The sequence below is a fragment of the Athene cunicularia genome (genome assembly GCF_003259725.1).
Source record: "Athene cunicularia isolate RWA chromosome 4 unlocalized genomic scaffold, athCun1 chr4_part1, whole genome shotgun sequence".
Classification (NCBI taxonomy): Eukaryota; Metazoa; Chordata; class Aves; order Strigiformes; family Strigidae; genus Athene; species Athene cunicularia.
The window spans coordinates 7,701,704-7,724,049 of record NW_020799098.1 but is presented as its reverse complement, the minus strand read 5'-3'; the positions used below and the strand labels follow the sequence as shown (position 1 = coordinate 7,724,049).

At 40.5% G+C, this 22,346-nt stretch overlaps 2 protein-coding genes across 2 annotated transcripts in view; both read left to right on the top strand.

Moving 5' to 3' along the window:
- The first annotated feature begins 6 nt into the window (after positions 1-6).
- LOC113479193 lies at positions 7-19,696 on the top strand. The gene is made up of 12 exons (XM_026846943.1): positions 7-12; positions 1,703-1,819; positions 3,554-3,658; positions 4,367-4,498; positions 6,933-7,088; positions 7,881-8,018; positions 8,687-8,803; positions 9,878-9,985; positions 10,422-10,535; positions 10,836-10,949; positions 11,661-11,846; positions 12,736-19,696. Exons 3-10 carry the CDS (start codon positions 3,630-3,632, stop codon positions 10,939-10,941), a joined length of 900 nt encoding a protein of 299 aa, XP_026702744.1. The 5' UTR covers positions 7-12; positions 1,703-1,819; positions 3,554-3,629; the 3' UTR covers positions 10,942-10,949; positions 11,661-11,846; positions 12,736-19,696.
- Positions 19,697-20,625: 929 nt separating this feature from the next.
- Positions 20,626-22,346, top strand: part of SLBP (stem-loop binding protein) — a 9,411-nt gene continuing 7,690 nt past the window's right edge. The window contains exon 1 of the mRNA XM_026846912.1: positions 20,626-20,705. Within this exon, the coding sequence (XP_026702713.1) occupies positions 20,626-20,705 (80 nt within the window). The remainder of the gene's footprint in view (positions 20,706-22,346) is intronic.

Here is a 22,346-nt window from a genome sequence, read left to right as displayed (position 1 = left end):
CGGGCCGCGCAGGTGGGAGCTGCCGCGGAGGGCCGGGGCGGGATCGCTCCCTCAGGGCGTCTTTAGAGCCCCCGGGGCGGGCGGGGGTGTGGCGCTGCCTGTCCCAGACCGCCTCTTGCGGGGTTGGCGGCGGGGAGGTCGCAGGGTCGGCGGCGTCCACCTTCCTCCCGCTTCAGCCGCGTCCTCCTCGGTCCCCGCCAGCGGTGGCGGGGTAGGCAGCTGCCGTCAGCTTGCCGCCCTCCACCAAACGCCTCCTTGCCAGGCGCCCAGGCTGAGGGAGTCTCCTTGCCGGGATTGCTTTGCTCTCCTGTGGATGTGGGCAGAGTTGGGCTGGGAGTGAAAAATGCGCCGCAGCCCAGGCAACAGCGTGTGCGCTCGGGTGAAATGCCTGGAGTGCGGCTGGGGATAACGAGGGCTTGCCCTCAGGCTGACGCTGAAGTGGGCGGGGAGTGCAGATCACTGGAGATTTAAGAAATACTGGAATATATCTGAAAGGCATCGTTTTCTGTTAGCATTTTTCCCTAGACTTTCAGGTAGTGTTGTACCTAAGGCATGCTAGGTGGTGTGCCTTTTTTTTTTTTTTTTCCTTTCAAGTCTTTAAATTCAGTAATTGTTGAGGGTGGTTAGAGAAAGCTTTTATTCGTTCACTGCCTTTGCAAAAACTGTATGTGCTGAAAGTGTCCTTTTGCCTAGATCCATGATTCAGAGCAAGCTGTTTGTGTTGTGTGTTAGTAACTTCGAGCTCTCTGGGAGCAGGCAGCTCCCAAAGCCAGTCAGGGTGGAGGAGGAAGGGAAAGGAAACACAGGTTGCTAATCCAGGTTTAAAATAACAAAACCTTCCCTCTCACTTGTTGACTTTAAAAGTGCAGAGACCTTGCACGTACAGAACGGTATGTTTACTTTCACATACAGAACAACAGTGTATGTATTGTCTGGAGTCTGCAATATAGGAGCACTCAGGCAGGTGGTGGTGAATCTGTGGGTGTGGTCCTTAGCCCAGAACCAGGCCTGTTGTTGTTAGTAGGCGCTGTGATGGTATTTTGTTTAGTAACCTATCATTTAAGATGTGAAAGCCACCAGAAAATGTAGATAATTCTTAATCCTTAAGCAATCTCTGGCTCTCCTTCCAGCATGTTGCAAGCACTTCACTCTAGCTCATCGCCCCATGCTTATTTGTGAGGGCTCTGCAGCAGTCTCTGGTAAAGAATTTCCTGTATAAAAGTGTTTCCACATAAGTGGTTGATCTCCTTGTCCTTAGACATGCTGTTTTGTTGTGTTAAAGTGGTGTTTCTGTATTTGCCTCTTCCACAAGTTTAGTACTGGATAGAATGGTATATAAATGTCAAATGTATTGCTGACAGGAATGTCAGCAGCTCCATAAGCTGGTGATAGTCCTCAGTTGGGTTTTTTTTCCCCCTTTTTGTTTGCAAATAGAGGAAGGGTATACTTTTGGTCCTAAATATTAATGTTTTATTTTAATATTCTGGTGTCTTAATTGCATTAGTCAAAGACCTTTTCTCAGCATTTGCATTGTCTAACACCTTTGTTAAGTTCGTGTCGCCTGAATAAATTGATGCAAATCACATATCTATACCAAATCAGCATTTTGTAACTATAAATGATGATACTCAGATTGTCCATATTTGGTTTATAAATGCAGTGTTCAGTGACTTGATTTCTGATGAAAATTCTTGTTTTCTAGTTCTGTGCAACATCCACACTGCTGGCATCAAGAACAGGAATGTAGAAGCTGGAATGATTCAGGTTCTTCGGTGTTTGATGAGTATCAGTGTGGACATATCGACCAGGAGCTAGAGAGGTAAGGAATAAATGTGAAGTTTGTTTAAATCTTCACTTTGCTGCACACTTTTCTTTAGGAATACAACAAAACCTTGGATGTGATTAAATTAAATGTTTTCTACAGTAGCACAGAGTTAGCAAATGTTATCTACATTATGCAGGAACAGACCATTCAGACCATTCAGTTTGTCTAATTGAAATACATGCCATAATATTAGCAAATATTCCATATGAGAGAGAAGTGGTCTATACTGAGGCAGTGCTTTAAGCCCTGTTGCTGAAGTCTTCAAGTATAAAATTCCCATTGAAGGAATGTGCTGTTACTTTTTATGTTTTGCTTATGCATCTTTATCTGTAAGTTTGGGCAACCATGATGTTTCTCTCTCTACTTGAGTGCACTCAGTATATTCAGCTGTACTACAGTTTGTAGCAAATACCCTTTTTTTTTTTTGTAGTCCAGTACTGAGGACAATTTGGGATGAGATCAAATTTTATGGGTAGGTAGTCCTGGGAGTATTTTGCTTTGCTTTTGCATATTCTAGACTAAAGACTTAAGGTGGAAGAAGTTGTTGAGATTTCTTAATGTCTGACAGGAAGTATGAAAAGTGGCGAGTGCTTGGTTATTGCAGAAAATGGAGTAGAATGTAAGTTAAAAGAGATGAAATATTTTACTGAGGGCACATGAAAGCTTCTTTATATATAATTTATACGTTATCAGAGTATTACATTGTATGAAGGTGATTGTCATTTCTGATGGTGTGTTTAACAATCCTTCAGTTAACGCATGAATCTTTTGAAGAGCTTAGGAAAGCCCTTGTATTCATGATTGGTTTTGATGTCTGATGCTGTCATAAATATGAACAGTATGTTATGACTGAGTCAGACTGGATGTGCTAGCAGCATTTTGTGTTTTTTGCTGAGCAGATATGTTCCTTCTTAGTGTGGAATCCTTCTGTTAAAATTACATTGCGGCATGAATGGTAATTTCGTGTTGATGTGAAACCATTTAGGGAAGTAAGACTATAAGCTAAATCTACTTCTGTATTACATTAAATGTTGAGGCATTAACACTGAAAGGAGAAGTTTTCAGCACTTCAGAATATTACAGCATTATACGGTTTTAATTCGTTACGTTTTTTAAGTTAATGAGGAGCCTGGTGTTTCTCCACTCAGAGAACATCAGTGATCCAACTGATTATTTAACTAAAAGCTTCCCAACGCCCTTTTAGGCTTTACACAGGAGAGTTTACATTTTTGATGATGTTGGGGTGTGATGGTGTCTGACAAAATGTTAGTTTTGCTCATGTGATGGGCACTTTTCTATTTCTTAAGCATCTCCCTGGTCCTTTGCCAAGTCCTTAGCTGATGACACAGAGTAGTGGCTAGACTGAGTCTGACCTCAAGTAATTTCACAAATTGTGCTTTTTGATGGAACTGCAGTATTGAGAAGGTCCTCAGGTAGTAGGGGGAGCGGTTCACAGTGGCTGAACTGGAAGTATTCTAAGAGGTTGTCAGGTTTGTGTTCTGACATGACATTAATTTCATGACTCTTTTCTTTCCCTGGAAAGTAAAACTGATGATCTTGCATCACTGCTGAAGGTGACTTAAGCTGATGTGGTTTTGTTTGTTTGAGAGTAGGGGCATGGCCATGGTATTACAGTTGTGGAGCTGTTTTTGTCCACTATTGAAGTTTCTGCTCATTAAATATGTTATGAGCAAAAAATGTTCATATTGAGATCTCATTATTTTCCAGCTCTACACCACCAGAATATTCTAGGCCTCTTTCTAGTTGCCCCGACTGGGAAGGTAGAATTGAAGAAGGCAAGGCAATGAGGACATCAAATAAAAAAATGACAACGTAGGTATTGAACAATTATTAACTATTGTTGTGTTGGTTTTAGCAATAGCCATCTGATCTCTGACTACTTCACATGCATTAATAAAGATTTGAAATGCGGCCAGGCTGTTTCAGATCAAGCCTGAAGGAAGTCTTAAGGGGAGATTAGCACTGAGAAGTCTTATCTCAAAAGCTACTTGTATGATCATTTTAGATTCTCTTTTTCAGCTTAAATTGCATATTCATTACGACTTTCTGTAAGAGAAGATACTGGAATAGTGAAAGGAGAAATGAAAACCACCCTTTGAGGCTTGGAGAGGGAAATGGCTATTAGATCATTCATGCTAGAGTCCTTTATATTACCCATCTTTGTTTTATTGACTTTAAGCTTTTTCATATTTATATTAGGAGGTTGTTACACATACGTGCAATAATCATGTAGCATTTTATTGCTTGTTGTTGAACTAGGTAAGCTTCTAGTAAGGCAGCTCTAGTGCCATTACCCTCAGGTGTATATTTACTTGTTACAAACCTGAGCAATTGCATGAACTTGCAAAACCTACTCTTGTGGTGTGACTCATTTGATTAGCACCACTTTCACTTCTTTAGTGAAGTAAGAATTGTGCTTGCTGCCTATCAGAGTAAGAATACATGCAGTTCTAGAGTATGTGTCTATGTAACTTGTTGTAAAGCTATTAAGGTTTTTTTCAACTTAATTCTATTTTTAAGTTCTGTTTCAAGTGGTTCTGCTAATCCAGCTGAAAGGGAGACAGATGAAGTGGTTCTGAGGAGAAGACAAAAACAGATCAATTTTGGAAAGAATACCCTTGCGTATGACAGATACATTAAAGAAGTTCCGAAGTAAGTTGTACTATGTTGCACATTTCCAAATAAATTCATACTTGTTCCTGGTGTGTGGGTAGATCAGCACACAGCTTTAGTTCTCTTAAAATTATATGAACAGTAAGTGAAGAAAACTTAAATTGATTTTTATCAGAGCAAAGCCAGCTATTTTCTGCATATGAGCAAATGTAGATAAGAAAAATTGAAAACTGAATGTTCCCTTTATGTGTTTCTGTTGCTAGTAGCAACTTTAAATACTGTATTAATCATCTCCCTGTGATGCTTCTGGTGACTGTGTTGCTAGGTCAGTGTGAAGTTAATTGATACTAGGAAATGGCAGCCTTGAATTGAGGATTGACTAAAGCCTCGCATTTAGGTGTTGGTAAGGGAAACCAGTCTTCAGTGATTCATCAGTAACTAACAAATCAAAACCTGTATTTCTTGCTTTCACTTAGGGCTTCAGAGTCTGAATTGTGACACTTAAATGAAGGTTTCTTAGCCAGCCCCATCTGCTTACTGCAGAGCTGTCAAGATTCAGAAGCTAGTTTGTACTAATGTGTGGATGTGCATTTGTGTTCTTGGTTTTTTTTGAGGGTTGTTTTTTAGAGATGTTTTTCTAAATGGCTTGCCACTTTAAGTTGCCAGCTTTCTATGGATTCTAGCTGTAAGAGTCTTGTGAAAATTGCCAGCCAAGTGCAGTGGACACTGCAAGCTTGTTGAGCAAAACTTGAAAGATTAGACTAGATGACTGAAAATCAACAACAGATACTGTAAATGATCACAGATATCACACAATATCATCATCACATTTTCAGTAATACTTTTTTTCTTCAAAGAGCCTTGAATTGCTTTGTGAATTGTAATTTTGCTTGTTGCTTTGTCATCAATGGTAGGACTGTGGCCAGGCTTACGATGATGCCTGGCACTTACATAGCTGTGCTGTGATCAGTTAAATCATAGGTGGAGAATAGGGAAAGATGAGAACAACATTCAGAAAAAGCATTGGATAAGTTTTTTTAAAAAAGAATGTTCTGGGTGGCATTTTAACAGGGTAGTTTATAATACTGTTCCTTAGCAGGGATCTCTTTTATCTTACAAAAAGTGTTATGGCCAGGTACATTGATCTGTGAAGCTGGTAGGAGGAACCACTCGAGACCAGGGTATTTGGTGTGTTTTAAAACATTATTGTGATACGCATCCCCCCGGCATAAAGCTGACACCAGTTTGGAAGGACTATAAACAGGATTATTTTGTACTGAAGATACAGTTTGAAAGACCTCTCCAGTAATCTGTAGTGGACAGGATCTGGGTGTGGGATACCCTCTGAGAAACAGCACTTCCAGCCATGGGGTGTTCCCCAACACCATTGTTACAGTGTCTACCCGGTGTAGATTCAGTGTAAAGGCATATCACTTACATTTTACCCAGAGAGTGGGGGTCTTTGTTTTCTATACTCCCAAAAGACAAATGCTGTTTAGAATTATAGCAATCCCCATTGTAATAATGCATGGATAATGGCAGAATAAATGTTAATTTAAGAAAACTTGTGGGTTGACCCCTGCCAGCAGCCAAGTACCCACACAGCTATGTGCTCCCTCCCCTTCCAATGGTATAGGGAAGGAACACAGTTAAATAGAGAAGTGATGGATTGAGGTAAGGGTAATTTAATAGGTGAAGGAAAGAAAGGGAGAAAAGAGCATGTGATGCAAATGTCATCACTCACTACTTCCCACAAGCAGACAGGTGCTGTGACAGTCTCTGAACAGTGGCCACTTTGGAAGACACCTCCCCTTCTTCCTCTGCCCCGGGTTTTATTGCTGAGCATCAAATTATATGAGGTGGAACACCTCTTTGGGTAATTTGAGTCACCTGTCCTAGCAATTTCCCCTCTCAACTTAGTGGCTGTGGGAGGGGACAGGACAGACTGGGACAAAGAGAAGGCCTTGAAGCTGTGCAAGCACTGTTCAGCAATAGCCAAAAATTAGTGTCTTATCAGCACTATTTCAGCCATAAATCCAAAACAGAGCACTACAGAGACTGCTACGAAGGAAGTTAACTCCATTCCAGCCAGACTCAGTACAATACTAAACACAAAGAAGCTGCACCTGACTTTGGAAAACTGAGATAGAAGTAGCTGGAGGCTGGGATGGTGTTGAAGGGGTACAAGTTGCTCTGCTTCTGTTTCATATTTGTCCATGGTCAGTAGGGATCTAGTTTTGGAAACTGTCAGAGTGCTGGACTGGATGAACTTTTCATCTGACTCAGCATGTTATTGTTGCTTGTGTGGTCTGGTTTTGACAATGGTTTAGAATATACACATTTCAGTTAAGTGTATAAAAATACAAAAATTTTATTTATTAGGCCACTGGTGCCTGTGTGATCTGATGGACTGAGGATTTTTTTTTTTTAATAATCATGTTCTGAAGCAATAAATGTTACTGTTTATTTACAGGAATCAGCGAATACCAGGAGTCCATCCTAGAACTCCCAACAAATTTAAGAAGTATAGCCGTAGGTCCTGGGACCAGCAGATCAGGCTGTGGAAGATAGCACTGCATGCCTGGGATCCTCCTACTGAAGAAACCTGGGATCTGCAGCCAGTGTGTGTATGGGTGAATTAAGTCAGCGTGTCTCTTGCTTCTCAGGAAGACCCTATTTCCTTTAGAGCATTCCTAATGGAGCAAGAGAGTAGATGAGGCTCAGAAAAGGGAATCTCCTTCAGTGCCTTATTTTCCTGTTGAATTCTGTTAGTCTTCAAGATATTTCCGTTATTTAGTCTAAATTCATCTCCAGCATGGCACTTTGGGTAGGAAGGCATTTGGAGTGTACTACTTTAGACAGTAGTAGTACTGTGTGTTTACACTGGTGAGCACAAAGTAAAGTTATTTTTCCAGAAAGGAGTAATCATAAGCAAAAATTCAGTGATTACTGTTCCTTGACCTTGATAAGCTTTCCATCTTTCCCTTTTCTGATGTCAGTGGAACCACCATTCTCATGCAATAGGATCCTTGTTAGAGGATTAGAGAGAGATTTCTGTGCTCTCTGCAGGAGAGTGGCAACTGTGCTCAAGACAGAATTTCTTTTATATTTTCAGAACTTTAACAAGGGTAGCTCTACTGATGGACACCACCTAATACTTTACAAGATTTGAACTAGTAAATTGGGAGGAAAAAAGTGAATGGAATTCTGTGAGCTCTCTAACCTTATTGTGTTAATAGTTCTAGCTGTGTTGTAAGTGACCTACAGTGGAAGATGCAGTTGTTTTCACCATTTGAATGTCATATAAATTTAACTATTAATTATTACTGCAGTTTAACTGTCTTCTGCTTGGAGCAGTAAGCCAGATAGGTAGTACTTTAAATGCTTTCTTTTATTTTTTTTTTCTCTCTCCTGTTTTTAGTAGTACAGAGCCATCAGGCAGTTCCCAGGAATGGTTCTGCAAAGATCAGGACGTTTCTGGCTCCTTTGTGTTTGACGAAAAGCAGAAGAGAAATGAGTGTGAAGACTATTACAGACAGACTTACTACATACCAGAGAGGTATGAGATAAAACATCTGTGGTTAACTTACTGAAATAATTCAATACATGTTGATGCTGTCAATTTTTTGTAGGAAATCTTTAGTGAGGGAGAGCCATTAATGCTCAGCTTTGGAGTTTGGCACTTGTGCTGTTAAATGTAATCCATCACTGGATTACTGTACAGACCATTGAATGTGGAAAAATTACCAGTATTACAGAGTTGTATTGACATGATTAACAGAAGAAAAACAGTGTTCTTTCAGCTTCTTTGTTTATACAGTAGAGTACTGAGGTTTCTTTAACCACTGTTGGCAAGTGTTGAAAGTAGGATACCTTTTTCAGAAGCAGGAGTGACTTTAATAAACAGTGTTACACTTGTCTGTTGAACAGCGGGGACACTAAGAGTGAAGCACCTCATGCACTTCCTTGTTTACTGAGATATCTTGATCTGGGCACATGTGTGGAGCTTAAAATGGTTCTGCTTCCAGGTTTCTTCTGCTGCTGTGACTGGGTTTGCTTTCCAAAACTACCAAAATTTGAGCCGTTTTCTGTATGTTACTCTGTTGTGACTGAAGAATCATACCTCAAAAGAAGTCTTCCTATGTAGCATGTGCATTTTGCAGAACTTGGCTAAGCATTTAAACACAAGTGAAATGTGTGTGTAAAATCTGTGTCTTATTTTTATAGTCCGTGTTCTCCTGATTCTTCTCCAGTATGGAAACGCAGAAAAAGAAACAATTCTGACTCCTCTGTGGTTTCAAAGAGCAAAAACCATTATGTGCATATGTACCACACACTGGAAAGGTATGAAATGATTCTCCCTACAGAGATTCATTGATACTATGAATTGACTTTTGGAATGTGACTGGTATTTACCCATCCGTTTGTTAACAGCTTTAATTCTATCTAAATGTGTGTGCAATTTAATAAGGAAGGAAAATGCTGTCAGAATAATTGTGTTGTATGATAGCAGGTATTTTCAGTGGTCCATTACAAAGGTAGAGAAACTTCAGTGTCAGAAGACACAACAGAGGTTATGTTTTTTTGTGTAGATTTAGACAACACTAATGTGGGCTTCATTTCTCATGGAGCATGGTTTCTGCTTCAGAAATTGTAATTCTGAAATTGTTAGACATCTGCCATAGTTATTTCTCATACCTCTTACGTGCACTGCATTCTGCTTTTTGATGTACAGAGTGTGTACAAGTTGATGGATGTTATGGCAAGGGAATGGAGCCCAGCATGCACTCGTTAAATCTGCCAGCAAATACTGAAACTTGCTGCCAATTTAGTTATTACCATGTTATGTTTGCCACAGGTATTATAGAGAATATGTATTCATGTAGGAATGTGAAAGAAGCTTTGTGTATTTTGATTAAGCTTTTCCCTGCCTTATGAAAGATGATATGGAAGAAAATGCTTGCTGGAACTACAAGGAATTGGTCACCCAGCCTGAGACTGGGACAGAGTAGAGAGTGAGGTTAATGTTCAAAAATAGATAACAGAAGAGTAGAGTTTTTTCAGGCCAACACCTTTATTCTAAGTTGTTTAGGAATTAAACTATTCCTCTACCACTTGGTCTTAATCATATTTCCTTTTTTCCCCTTTTCTAGCTGCTGCATAAGAAATTCTTCTATAAATGAGAAATAATAGGCTATGTGAAGTGCATGGCTTAACTGTGTACAAAATTTTGTTAGAACACAACAAAGCTGGAACAATAATTTAAGTTTTTTAGGTTTTCGTAGACTTTTCACATTAACATAGTAAAAATGTTTATACAGGTATGGTTTCTTCTGTCTATTTAGCCCCCTTCAGAAGACTTAAGAGGAACTGTGTTACATAGGTCTGTAGTTTCAGGCCTTTTCACTTTCTTTCTAGTCTTACTGAATCAGGACATCAGGAGACTTTTTCAAAGTGCTCAGAGTGGGAAGCCTTTGGTGAAAATGATGAAGTAATGACAGTACAACATGGTATAGAAATAACAAGGTAAATACCATCATGATTATTATGTTCTTTCTGTGTTTTGCTTGTGCTGTGAAGGTGTCTGTTGCTTTTATTATCTTTCTTTTCTTTCACTGTTTAATACTATTGGTTTGGTTTGATTTTTTTTTTTTTTTTCCTCCTTCCATTTCCTCCAACATGTGGTTGTTATTTTTGTTCTTTGAATTTCCTTGGCTTTTTCCAGTCTGACTCTCCATCTGTTGTTTTCTATTGCTTCTGCCATTATATGATGCTGGAAGATGATTGAGCCCCTTTCAATGTCTTTGTCTTATGGGGAAAGCAATAGCATTTTACCAAATTGTTCCCTGCAGTTGTTACTAGCCTCTCACTTCCTCGCCCTAGGAGCTGAAAGCTTCCTCTCTGTCTCCTTAGAGATTAATTTGTTTTGTAGCTGACAACAATGTTACTTGTTTTTATGCAGTGACCCGATTTCAGCCAGTAGTTCTTCAGAATGGAACAATCAGAAACAGAAAAAACCCAACTTCTTTCTTCCTGATGGCAAAACTTGCAGAGATACAGACTTCAGGCTGGAAAGGTATAAAACGCAGCTCATCAATCAGGAGCGCTTTTTTTCCATGTTAAGTTAGAAGCATGATTGTTTTATTGCTGTATTTCAATCCAAGCTTTCATTATAAACAGATTTTTATTTTATTTTTTTACTATTCTTCTTAAGGATGCATTAGTCAATATTTATATGTTGTGTGGTAAAATTCTGTCCTTATGTTCTTCTGTTATCATCTGTACTAGAGTAAATAACAGGTTGTAGCTGTATTTAGTATAAAAAGGTTACCATAATAAAGCCACTTAGTCTTTGGGGTTTTTTTTTTATTTGTAGGCTTAAACTTTGTAGCAGTTTATTGGAAGGACATAGGTCAGAATACCCTGAAAGGGGATGGGCAAGTGCAAGTACTGAAGATAGAATAATGAGGAAAAAAATTTAAATGCCAAGGTAAGTTCATGCTGACTACTTATTTCACCTACTCTGTTTTGGTAGCCTATATGTAGTATCATTCTACAGAGTCCAGCTGTTCAGCTCAAGCAGATCAGTTTCTCTTTTTACTCCTTTATTATATTAGTAGTTTATCCCATCCTCTTTATTTAATGCAGCACCTTAACTAAAAGATCTAATAATTCACGCTTAGTAAACGGAAGTATTTACCTGTTCAGCCAGAAAACATATGTTTTATAACCCAAATGAGAAGTGCCAGGTTTTTTAATTACTTCAGTAGCAGCTTTTCTGCCTCTTCATATTTTTGTGATGAAGTCACAACTTCACATTTGCAGCAGTAGATTTCAATGAAAATTTTCTCTTGGACTGTAGATTGCTGTGGAGCATTAGTAGGATGGGTAGTTATCTTGAGTCACACAGCTTTTATTAGCAGATAGTCTTTTATCTTTGATCTACATTTAATGCAGGCTCTGAAACGTTATGGACTGGGATATTAATGTCTGCTTAACAGTGATCTTGGAATATTTTGCATAATAAAACTCATTAAGAATATGGCACACAATTAGTTCTACACTACTTAACTTTTTAATTCTAGCAATATGAGGAAAAGGCAGCTTTCTAAAAACTCTTAATGTATTTTTCTATTGCTTATCGATTTTTTTAATTCTTTGAAACTTTCGAAGTGCTAATTCAATATTTGAAAATATCTAGTCTCTGTATATAGAAGTATTGAAGAAGGACATTCTCCTGTGACAAAACAATTTGAAGAATAGGAATGTAGACTGAGATCAGCAGATCAAGTCTTGGAAAACTGGTGCAGTCACGTAGGATCTGCACTGAAAGAGGAAGAGATTTACAGTCAGCATATGTGCAATCAACCTAAGGTGAAATGTGCAGGTAAAAGAAGCATGCCTCTGTACAGCATGGTTAAGACAGACGTTTCTGATCTACTTAGTTGATGTTTAGCTCCTTTGCAGTTGTCTTTGTTGTAAATAAGGGTCTATTAAGGAATGTATATACTCAGTGATTTCTAATTGAAAAAATATCTTTGTGACACATAAAATATAGGAAGTTAATTAAATAGCTTCTCTGTGGAGCAACACATTGGTTTCCTGGGATGTAAAGATTAGTAATTAGGGAGACACTGCCTTTAACCATGGTTTTTAGGGGTGATGAGCTCTAACTCACAAATGGTAGGGACTTCATCTGTGGAAGGTGAATGTTGCTTGAAAACCAGATAGTGGGTTCCAGGGCAGAATGCCACACCACCTGCCTCTTTTCCTGAAAGAAAATTACTGTCTTGGAACAGGAAGAATGTGGCTGTATTGGAGCCCAGTTAAATGTCCATAAGTCTGAATGTATCTGGTTGTTTTTTAAAGGAAAAAAAAATTTAGTCAAGAGGACAATTAAGGTATGGCAGGAATGTATTAATTACAATTGAGAGAAAAATGTATTTTATTAATTAATAATGAGATTTAGGTGAAAATGACGTGATGGAAAAGAGGCTCATCTGTTTCATTTTCTTTGATAAGTACTATAGGAATATAGGGTATGTCGTACTCTCTTTGTTTTTCCAATATCTTATGTTCTCAAAGTGTTCATACTACCTGTAACGTTTTCTTTAGTATGGACAGTATGGCTTTGTCTTTCATACTGTGCTTTAGCTCACCATATGCAGTGCTAGTCCATTTACTGCTACTATAATGCTACACTTTGAGATAAATGTTTTGCTGTTAATAACTAGATATATCATATTTTAAAATCTGTTATGTACCTTTTTGTTTAGGTTTCTCCAGATCTTTAAGGATAGATTGTTTTCCACAAGCTCTGCCTCAGGTGTAAAACTTCAGATTTCATTAAGCCTGTGCTACAGTGATGATGGATGTTCCTTAAAGCTTTTGTGAGACTGTTTCTGCTGTACCTGCATTGGTAGATAACGTGCATCGTGGCAAAGGCTACTTCAGTTGATGGATCCTGCTTTTGCCATTTGAAGATCATGCTATTTAGAGTATGTTAATGTTATGCTGGTGAATTGGTCCAATATTGAGGCAAATAGAAGAATGCCTCCCCTGAAACCAAGGAGTTAAACCCTGTGTCCTCTCCTGGACCGGAATTGTGTATCCAACCTGAAGAACTGCTTCAAAAGAATGTAGATAATTTCAACCTTTCTCCAGTTGTTAAAGACAAACTGTTCATAGCTTTTGGATCGGATGATCATCCATTTGGCTTACTTATCATTCTCTGAGATAAGATATATTAAGCTAGCATTGGCCTGAACCTGGCGAGTGAAGGAAGAAAAAGAAATGGTAGATGGATTATCAAAATCATATCACTCTCTTTAAGGAGATGGATGATTATTTGAACAGCAGCACAGCCCAAATACCTGGATTTTGCTTTTGTGTGTGTTGCAGCCTGACTTAAAGAGCCAATCTGCTGCTAAGAGTATAAGAGGATGAGTTCAGTGCCTGCTGTTCCTACAGGAATTGGAGGTCAGCAGCAGTATTGCAGCTTTGGAGCTGCTCTTGGCCATATTCATACTAGGAGTTGTGACAGTATTGAGAAAGGCTCTGCTTTGTTCTGCTCTTCTAGCACTGTGCTCAGCTCAGAGTGAGGGCTGTGGCTATGGTGGAGTTTAGCCCAGATTCATGTGCCAGTTACAAGAAATTTTTTGCAGTCCTTGCGGAATTTTAATGTAGCATGTACCAAATGTCTGTCGGAGCTGGGAATTGTCTCTTTTCAGGAGTTTGACTTGGCATTTCACAGGGCCACTGCAGAACTTGGCAGTGCTAGGGATGACACACAGCAGCCTTGTTGTGGGGCTGGCAGTGTACCCAAGGGCCAAAAGCCCACTGTGCTACTGGTGTGGAAATAAGCTGCTTCCCCAGAAACTACTCCCTGTCCCTTCCAAAACATTATCTCCAGGCACGCTCAGGCATGGGGTTCAGTAGTGTCCTAGCACAAGGGTGGCTCAGTCACACACCACAGAGCATGGAATGTGTGTATTCAAGGAACACATCTGTACAGCACTTTTTAAAGAAGTAATGTTTAGAACCGTGTTGTTCCAGTGTGCATGCTTTCATGTGATTTATGATGACTGTAAATAAGGGAATGGGTTACATTTCTGGCACTGTGTCTTTATGCAGAAGAATTGAAGACTTCAGAAATCCCTGTTAGTCTGCTTTTGCTGTTACGTTGTCATAGTCTCATTATAAAAGGAATATGTGGGTTTGGTAATGCTTTGGTTTAGGCTGTTTTGTATATTTTGAGGGGGTTTTTAACCCTTGCTAAAAGGGGGAAGAAGGACTCTTCACAGATAAAATCAAACTCTTGAAGGGAGTTTACAACTTGGGTTGTGTGCAACCCCTCAGTTTGTATTCTGACATCTTGTCATGAGCTTGTATTTACTGTCTTGTAACTAGCGGAAGGGAGCAGCTGAAGGCCCAGCACCCACTCTGCCATGAGAAAGGTGGAAAGGTGTCCTCCTGGAGAGGATGGAGCTATTAGGTGTAGGCTGTCATGAAACATTTAAGCTCAGCTGTCACAGCCCTTAAGCTTTTACCTGTGATGGACAGGACCTGCAATGGATTTATGGATGCAAATCCATAGGATTTATAATTCAGCAGTCTTTGAAAGATCTTTCATTTCTCAGTTGAAGATACTTAGACTAGAATAACCAGTCTGCCTGTATGTTGTGGTTTAGGCCCAGAGGGCAGCTGAGCACCACACAGCTGTTTGCTCACTCCTTGCCCCCCTTCCTCCCTCCTCAGTGCTGGGAAGAATAAAATGAAATAACAAGGCTCAGGAATTGAGATAAGGACAGGGAGAGGCACTTCACCCATTTACACGGTCACAGGTAAAAACCCAAGATCACTTTAATTCACACACTAACAAAACCAACACTTAACAGAATGGGACATCGAGAAGTGTTAACATGTCTTAAAACACCTCCCCCCACCCCTCCCTTATTCCTGTTTCAGGTTTGTTCCCCATATCTCTGCCTCCTTTCCCAGCAGCCCAGGGGATGGGGGGTGCAGTCATTCCTCCAAGGTCATGGAGGAGCCCTCTTCAGTGTTCTTCTCCTGCTCCACATGGTGCATCTCACATCAGACAGTCGTCCACACTCCTCATAGGCTTCATTCTTGAGATGCTCCAGCATGGGTCACCCCCACGTGTTGCAGTTCTCCCAGCTCCAAACAACAGCAGTGGGGGCTGCTTCTTCCCACAGAATCCTGGCCTTAGGGTGCAGCTGCCTGCTCTGGTGTGGGGTCTTCCACAGGTGGATCTCTGCTCCTCCAGTGATCTGCACCGGCACACCTCCCCCTTTCTTCCTCCTTCCTTCCACTGACCTCAGTGTTCTCATAGGTGTCCTGGTAACTTGTCCTCATGGTCCCCCCTTCCCCTCTCAGGTTCCCCTTGTTAAATACGTTATCACAGAGGCACGGTCACCTTTGCTAATTGGGCCTTGGCCTGAGGTGGGTCAGGTCCAACTTGGAGATGGAGCTTTTGAGAAACTTCTCACAGCAGGCCACCACTGTAGCCCCCTCCCCTGCTACCAAAAATCTCGTCACTCAAACCCAGCATACAGTGGCAGTTAAATTTTGGGCAGATTTGTTCCCTAATGCAGGTTCTGTCTGGTAGCAAGAGGAAAGGAGTGAAACTGAGCAGGTGAAGTTTGAGGCCTGCCAAGGTCATTTCATGCAGTTCTGCCACTGGATGTAGAACTATGGTAAGGTCTTCTGATTAGTAACAGTAACCTCATCACTCTAAACGGAGCAGTTGAATGCAGTCAGTCCATTCACTTCTTTATCCAAAGCTATTTGACATAAGAGCTTACAACTGAGGTAAGCAAAGCTGAAGTCTGGGACTGCACCCCCGGTTTGTATTTGATGGCCTTCTATTAATTTTACATATTGTACTAAATCTGCTTTGCATAAATCTGTGCTCGGTTTGTAATTAAGCCAAAATGAACTCTGAACTTCACCAGCCAGGTTTAAATTTCTTCCAAGTGACATCTGTCTTGTGTTGGCATGCTTCCACTGGGAGAGTCTCCTTACAGATGATACCTTATCTGTGCTTGTAGAAACAGTCCTTCACTAGCAGTTCTGAAATGCCATTGGTTATGTGTACTTTGTTTTGGTTTTAAAACTGCTCTTTTGAGGTCACAGCAATGAGGCTATATCCTCCCCTTAAAATTCCCACTGTGGTGCAAAAGTGTTTTTCTGAAGGATTTTCTTTGACAAGGACAGAAAGATGCAAGGCAGCTATAATCCCTCAACTGTGTTACAGCAGATAGTTCTGCTGGATAAACTGAATTTAACTCGCACATAATGTTATGCTAAACATACTGTGTGGCTTTTGGCTGGAACTGTCCTTTATCTGGCTTGCTTGGATGCATTCAGCTAAACATGCTGTTCAAGTCATCTTATCTCAGAGCAAGGCTGGAGGAAATGGAGTTTGTACGTGTTTTGAACCGATGATGTACTCCAAACATGTCCTTGGTTCAGGAACGCAGTTCTGTTTTTCCATAGCAGTGTGTGGGAAGGGAGAGGTGCTAGCATAACAAACATTCCTGCAGGAGCATGGAGCAGATGACACACAGAAGATGCATGAGTTTGTACAGTTACGGTAAGGCCAGACAAAGGGAGGAACTTGAAGGTAAATCCCTTACACTGTACTATTTTCAGATCTTAGTGTTTTGGGGAGTGTAGAGACAGCCTGATGGTTACCACCAAAGGCAGGCACTTTGGAGACATCCTACAACACAGATCTCTGAGGAGAAAAGTACAGCACCTGTGTACAACCTTTGAGGAAAAAACAATGATGGAAAGTGAACACGATTCTCTCTTACCTCTTCTCAAAATACTACTGATTTCAGGCAGGAGCAACTAGGTATGTAGGCATTCCACCCAAAAAGCATTATTAAACATCTAAAGCACCATTTCCAAATACATAGTTAGCAGGAGCCTTTGAGATAGAAACACAGTGAGAATGCAAATGCAGTCTGTAGAAGTGAAACATTCTAATGCAGTACATTCACAAATGGGGGAGAAGTTAAGCAAAGTAATGTGGAAAAAAAAATCAGTAGAAAGTAAGCCAGCTGCTGAGATTTTGAACTGTTTAATTTCTAAAAGCCATGGCAAATTATTGTTTTAAGACTCTTGGTCTGGCCTGGTCTGGTTCCCAAGGCAGGCTTGCAGGGAGCAGTTTTCCTTCCCCAAATGAAGCTGTTAGTTTTGCTTGGAAGTTCATGTACATGTGTGTGGTTTTCATCCATCTGTTGCCTGGCACAGCTTTGGAAGAAAAAAAAAAAAAAAATCAGCCAAGCGGTTGAATAGTATTTGTGACTTTTTGGAAAAAACAGCATGAATTTCTCAGACTTCTAACAAGACAATGTGCAATGAGCTCCCAATTCACCATGAAGAGGATCTTCAACACATCTGAGCAATCCTGAGCCTCACTGAGCAGGTGCTTCCTCTTGGCCTTCAAGACCCCATACATAATACTGCAGTGATCTCTGATAGAAGAAAATTCAGCAGTTTTTACTGAGCTTATCTGGGACCCTTATCTGAGCGCTACCTTCTTATCCTTGCTCTTACTCTGAGAGTTACAGCAGCTGTAGATACTGTGCCTGTATGGTTTTGTATAGGCTTGAAGAAAGCCCCTTTTGATATCTGCAAACTGAAAAGTGGGTGAGAAGGGCTGTCTGGTTATTTACCACACTTCAACTGGGATGTTTCTGTAGGCCATTCTGTTCAACTCTCCAAAAAAGATTAATCAGGCAATAGGAAGAAACAGATGTGTTCCTGGAAGATTTGAGTCTTGAGACCTGGAATTAATGGGAGCATCTGGTGAATAAGAGGCAGAAAGACAAAGATATGTATTAAATATTGCATGTGCTGTTCCTCTGACAACTGTCTTAGTTACTTTAAATAATAAGGATCCAAAGCAACACATTGTTTCAGCTACTTTTATGCTGTTCAGCCAATTCCTTTTTTCCAAGCACAGGAAGGTGTATGCTGCCACCCGCTGTGCCTGCTGACTGCCCTTTCTACTCAATTTGTGGACAACAGAAGCTCCAATTCTATGCAAATTCTGAATGGAAACACAAGTCAGAGCAGCAGGCATCTTTCATTTCTGTAAATAGTTACATGAGAAAGTTGTAGTTTGTGAAACCATGCTTCGTTTCTACAGCAAAGATGCAAATTCCCCTCTCAGCATAACCTTCAACCTTGCTATGCATGAAGTATCTTCATAAAAAGAATCAAAATAAGACACCACCTGTCAATATGTCTCTCCAAAACTGTTGTTGGACTTTGGTAGCTGCTTTTGTGTTAAGTTGCTCAAAGTAAAAAACAAACAAACAAAAAAAAAAACACACAAAAATTAAAAAAAACTTGTTTGCTGTTTCTGACATCCATTAAACACGTTTCATTGCTGATCTTTCAAGTGTTAGTCAAATGCAGACTGACATAATAATAAATATGAGGTTCACTTCACCCATAATATCAGGTTCATTAGAAGACATTTTTATGTTCTTTAATCTGTCAAATACCTACTCCAGGGCTGCTTTGCACCTGCTTAGCTGACAGTTAAATTTTCCCTTACTGCTCTTTAGTTGTCTGGTCTTTGAGCCAGAGAGCAGAGATTCTTGAGAACTGCAGTGGTTGTTGCAACCTTACTAAGCAAATACACAGAGGAAAAAAGAATAAAAAACTAATTGCAGCTTTTCAAATAGTCTCATATCCCTAAATACTATAGAAGTATTTCGGACTAAGGCCCCATCTGCAGTAGGTTTACTGGTGAAACCTGCAGAATTTTTGGTATTGTTTTCAGAGCTCAGTAATGTATTTACACTGACTGTGCATTTACCTTGTATGAGCTAGATCTGGTATGAAAGAATAACTGCATTTCTGTCAAGTAACCAAAGCCAAGGTTTGCTGGCTTTCTGCTACCTGTGAGAAAGGTGAGGCTGATCCAGAGATGAAAACCATGTATGATCCAGAAGTTTTAAGTTTAAAATTCTGTTTTCTGTATCCCGATACCATAATTCTGCTCTGGTTTTCTGAACTTTTGTTACCATAGCTGTTGTACAGTAGTAATTTTTTTTTTTTTTTTTTTTTTTTTTTTTAGAAGAGGCAATGAACATATGGATAGTGAAAAGAAGTTAATTGTGGGCTGCAGGCAGTAATCAAGTAGCCGAAATTAGGAGGCCATCTGGGCCAGTGCAACAGATTATTTCAGTTCATAACACAGGTGAGATGTGATTAGAAGAAACTGCATTATTAGAATCAATGCTAAATTGTGACAGCTTCTATGGCAAGTGAGAGCTACTATGGCCATAGGTGACAATAGCTCTTACAAAGCCTGTAATTCTTCAGAGCTTACCTTTTTATAGCAGAAAATTTATGACCAGAAAGTATAGGATGAATGAGTATTACCTAAGTGTGCTGGGAAGAAATGGACTTAATTAAATCAGCTGGGGCTTTTTATTAGAGGAGAAAAGGATGACTATCCAGACTGTGAGCTTTCTCCTCTTGCATGTTGCTCCTGTGAACTGAAGCAGGAGGCACTTTTTTGTCATTTTTAGGGTTTCAGTTGAGATGTCATGATAGGGATTGTAGTATGCTGAAAACACAGTTTCCTGTAGAGCTGCATCAGAACATGCAGACTGCATCTGAACAAGCAGAAATATAATACATAATTAAATACTCTGCATGGTAACTGCATATCTTAGAAACTGAATTCTATAAAAAAACAAAAAACAAACAGCTTGCTTAATTTCAGAACTGTTATTTCCTGTGCTTTATATTTCACTACTGTCAAATTTTATTAAGAATATTATATCTCTTTGCTGATTGTTTTAACCTTAATCTGACAACAGTTGACATGTTTGCTGGTCTGAAAAGCAAGAAAAATGCCTCTTGAAATAAGGAAGAAAACTAACCTGGTTCTACAATGGAAGAAACATCCCCTTCTAATTCCTGCCATATCACATGTTGAATACCAAACCTGCAGAAATCTGAAGGTTATGTTACATTCCAGATATAATCTAATGCCTTTTAAAATATGAATGCTTGCTGCTTGTGGAGATAAAATCACTTTACCTAGATGTAACTTCACCACCTTTGCCATTGTTACTGTGATAGCTACGTTCAGTGTCTGAGAAGAAGCAGCAAGGTGCCCAACCTTTCCTGGGACAGGCCCGAGAGCAGGCAGGACACACAGCACAGAAGTTTCCCCATCCTCCCTCTGCCTGGCTGAATGCAGTCACTTCAGGGACAGGGGGCAGCGGTGGCAAGTTCCTGCCTGGCGCAATGGGAGCATCTCAGTCACTGCCTCACCTCCCCAGGTGCCCTGTGTAACAGGTACGAGGCTCTGCAAGTGGAACTGAACAGTAACAAGGATGATGGCTCATCTAGCTTGGAGGTGTCACTGAGGTTCAGTCAGCCTATGCCCTGCGTCAAAACTGCTTCCATAAAGGAAAAAAAAGACAGGTCATCGTCATAGGAGACTCCCTCCTGCAGGGAACAGAAGGCCCAATATGCTGACCAGACCCACTTCTTAGGGAAGCCTGCTGCCTCCCTGGGGCCCATGTTAAAGATGTGGAGAAAGCTTCCTACCCTGGTACAGCTCTCAGATTACTGTCCATTATTGGTTTTTCTTCATACAGGCAGCGATGAAGTTGCAACAAGAAGTCCGAGAGCAGTCGAGAGAGATTTCTGTTCTTCAAGGTCTGTATCAGTCTCTTTTTCCCAAGTAACAAGTGATCAGATGAGAGCAAATGGCCTCAAGTTACAGCACGGGAAGTTTAGGTTGGATAATAGGAGAAATTTCTTCACTGAAAGGGTTGTCAAGCACTGGAACAGGCTGCCCAGGGAAGTGCTTGAGTCACCATCCCCAGAAGTATTTAAAAGTTGTGTAGATGTGGCACTTACAGATATGGTTTAGTGGTGGACTTGACAGTGTTAGGTTCACAGTTAGACTCAATCTAAAGGTCTTTTCTAACATGGTTCTGTGATTCTAAGGCCAGAAGAAATAAACACTGCCCAGTCTGTATGCATCTCTCTCTAAAGTGTCCTCCCAGCCTTCAATCCACAAGGGCTGCAAAGGTCTTTTTACTTAAAGCTGTGCTTGTGTTCTGCTGTAGGAGTTCTCAAGGTTGCTTCTAAATTACTTTTGTAAAATGTTGGTATGTGCCAGGACTACAGACAAATAGGATCATCCTGTCACCGAAAGGACGGGATAAAAGAATTTAGCGACACCAATTTGATGCAGGTAAGCAGACACTTCTTTATTGACAGCTGGGTGTGCAGGGGAGTGCTCTCACCAACAACGCACACCAAGCACAAGAATCATGCAGTTTATATATTCATTACACATATTCATTAGGTATTCATACATAAACACAAGGATTCCTAGAAATCATTATCATACTCCCCTCCTCCTTCTGATTCTGCACACTAAAGCTTAGAAATCTCTAGAAATGAGTCTGGGGTGTAATTTGGGTTGGTGGCCCATGAGTCTGGGCTGTGATTTGGATCGGTGGTTGCAATCTCCCGCTGCCAGAATTACCTGATACCTAGTTTCACTGTTCCTTGGCAGAGATGTGTAAACTTACAGTTCATTCTCCCCAGTTCTCATTAATTTCGAGTTGTGGTACATCTGAGACATTCTTCAATGTATTCTAGGTAATAAATTACTTTTGTCTAGACATCTCTATAACAACTTCAAACAAAATTATTTTCAATTATAAATCTAATTACCTAAACAGTACCTAGGTGTACCTAGTACCAATTCTTTTGTCTTGGTACAGGGCTATACAGAGGAATTCATAGTAGCACTGGTTGCTGGTTAAATGTGCAAAATGCGAGATAAATGTACACGTTTGACTCTGCTATTTCTAGAATTCCTATTTCTACTGATTTTAATGTCTGTCTTTACAAACTTATCATAATAGATCAACAAGGGAATGAGTGAATCAGCAACAGTACCACGGCTGTGAAAACACCATGCACAGGCGATTAAAACCACCTGAAAACTCCATTTACTTAAGCGTAGCCACCTCATGGCGTTATCCAACCTTAATCAATGTGGGTCTGAAATATTTAACGTGAGGTCATTGCATGAAACATAGACTTATGCCGTAACAGTCTGCCGTAGGGTCTGAACTGCCCCTTGAAACACCGCGTGCTCTTCACGGGTTAAAGGGCCGCGCTGCTGGCTGCAATCCCTCATCTCTGAATCCCGGGAATCTCTTTTTCCTTGCTTTGGCCGGTTCTGGGGGTCGGGCAGCGCCCCGCCTCCGCGCCGCCTTTGCGGACCCCGCCCCCCCGAGCCCCCCCGGCCGGTGTAATGGTTTATCCCGCACCCACCGGCCCGGCCCCGCCCCGGGGCGTG

Bases quoted from the DNA above. Each gene is read 5' to 3' on its own strand.
- LOC113479193 (XM_026846943.1), top strand. From the start codon at position 3,630: ATGAGGACATCAAATAAAAAAATGACAAC. The intron at 4,499-6,932 runs GTAAGTTGTACT...GTTTATTTACAG, and splicing joins TACATTAAAGAAGTTCCGAA to GAATCAGCGAATACCAGGAG. The intron at 8,019-8,686 runs GTATGAGATAAA...TTATTTTTATAG, and splicing joins ACTTACTACATACCAGAGAG to TCCGTGTTCTCCTGATTCTT.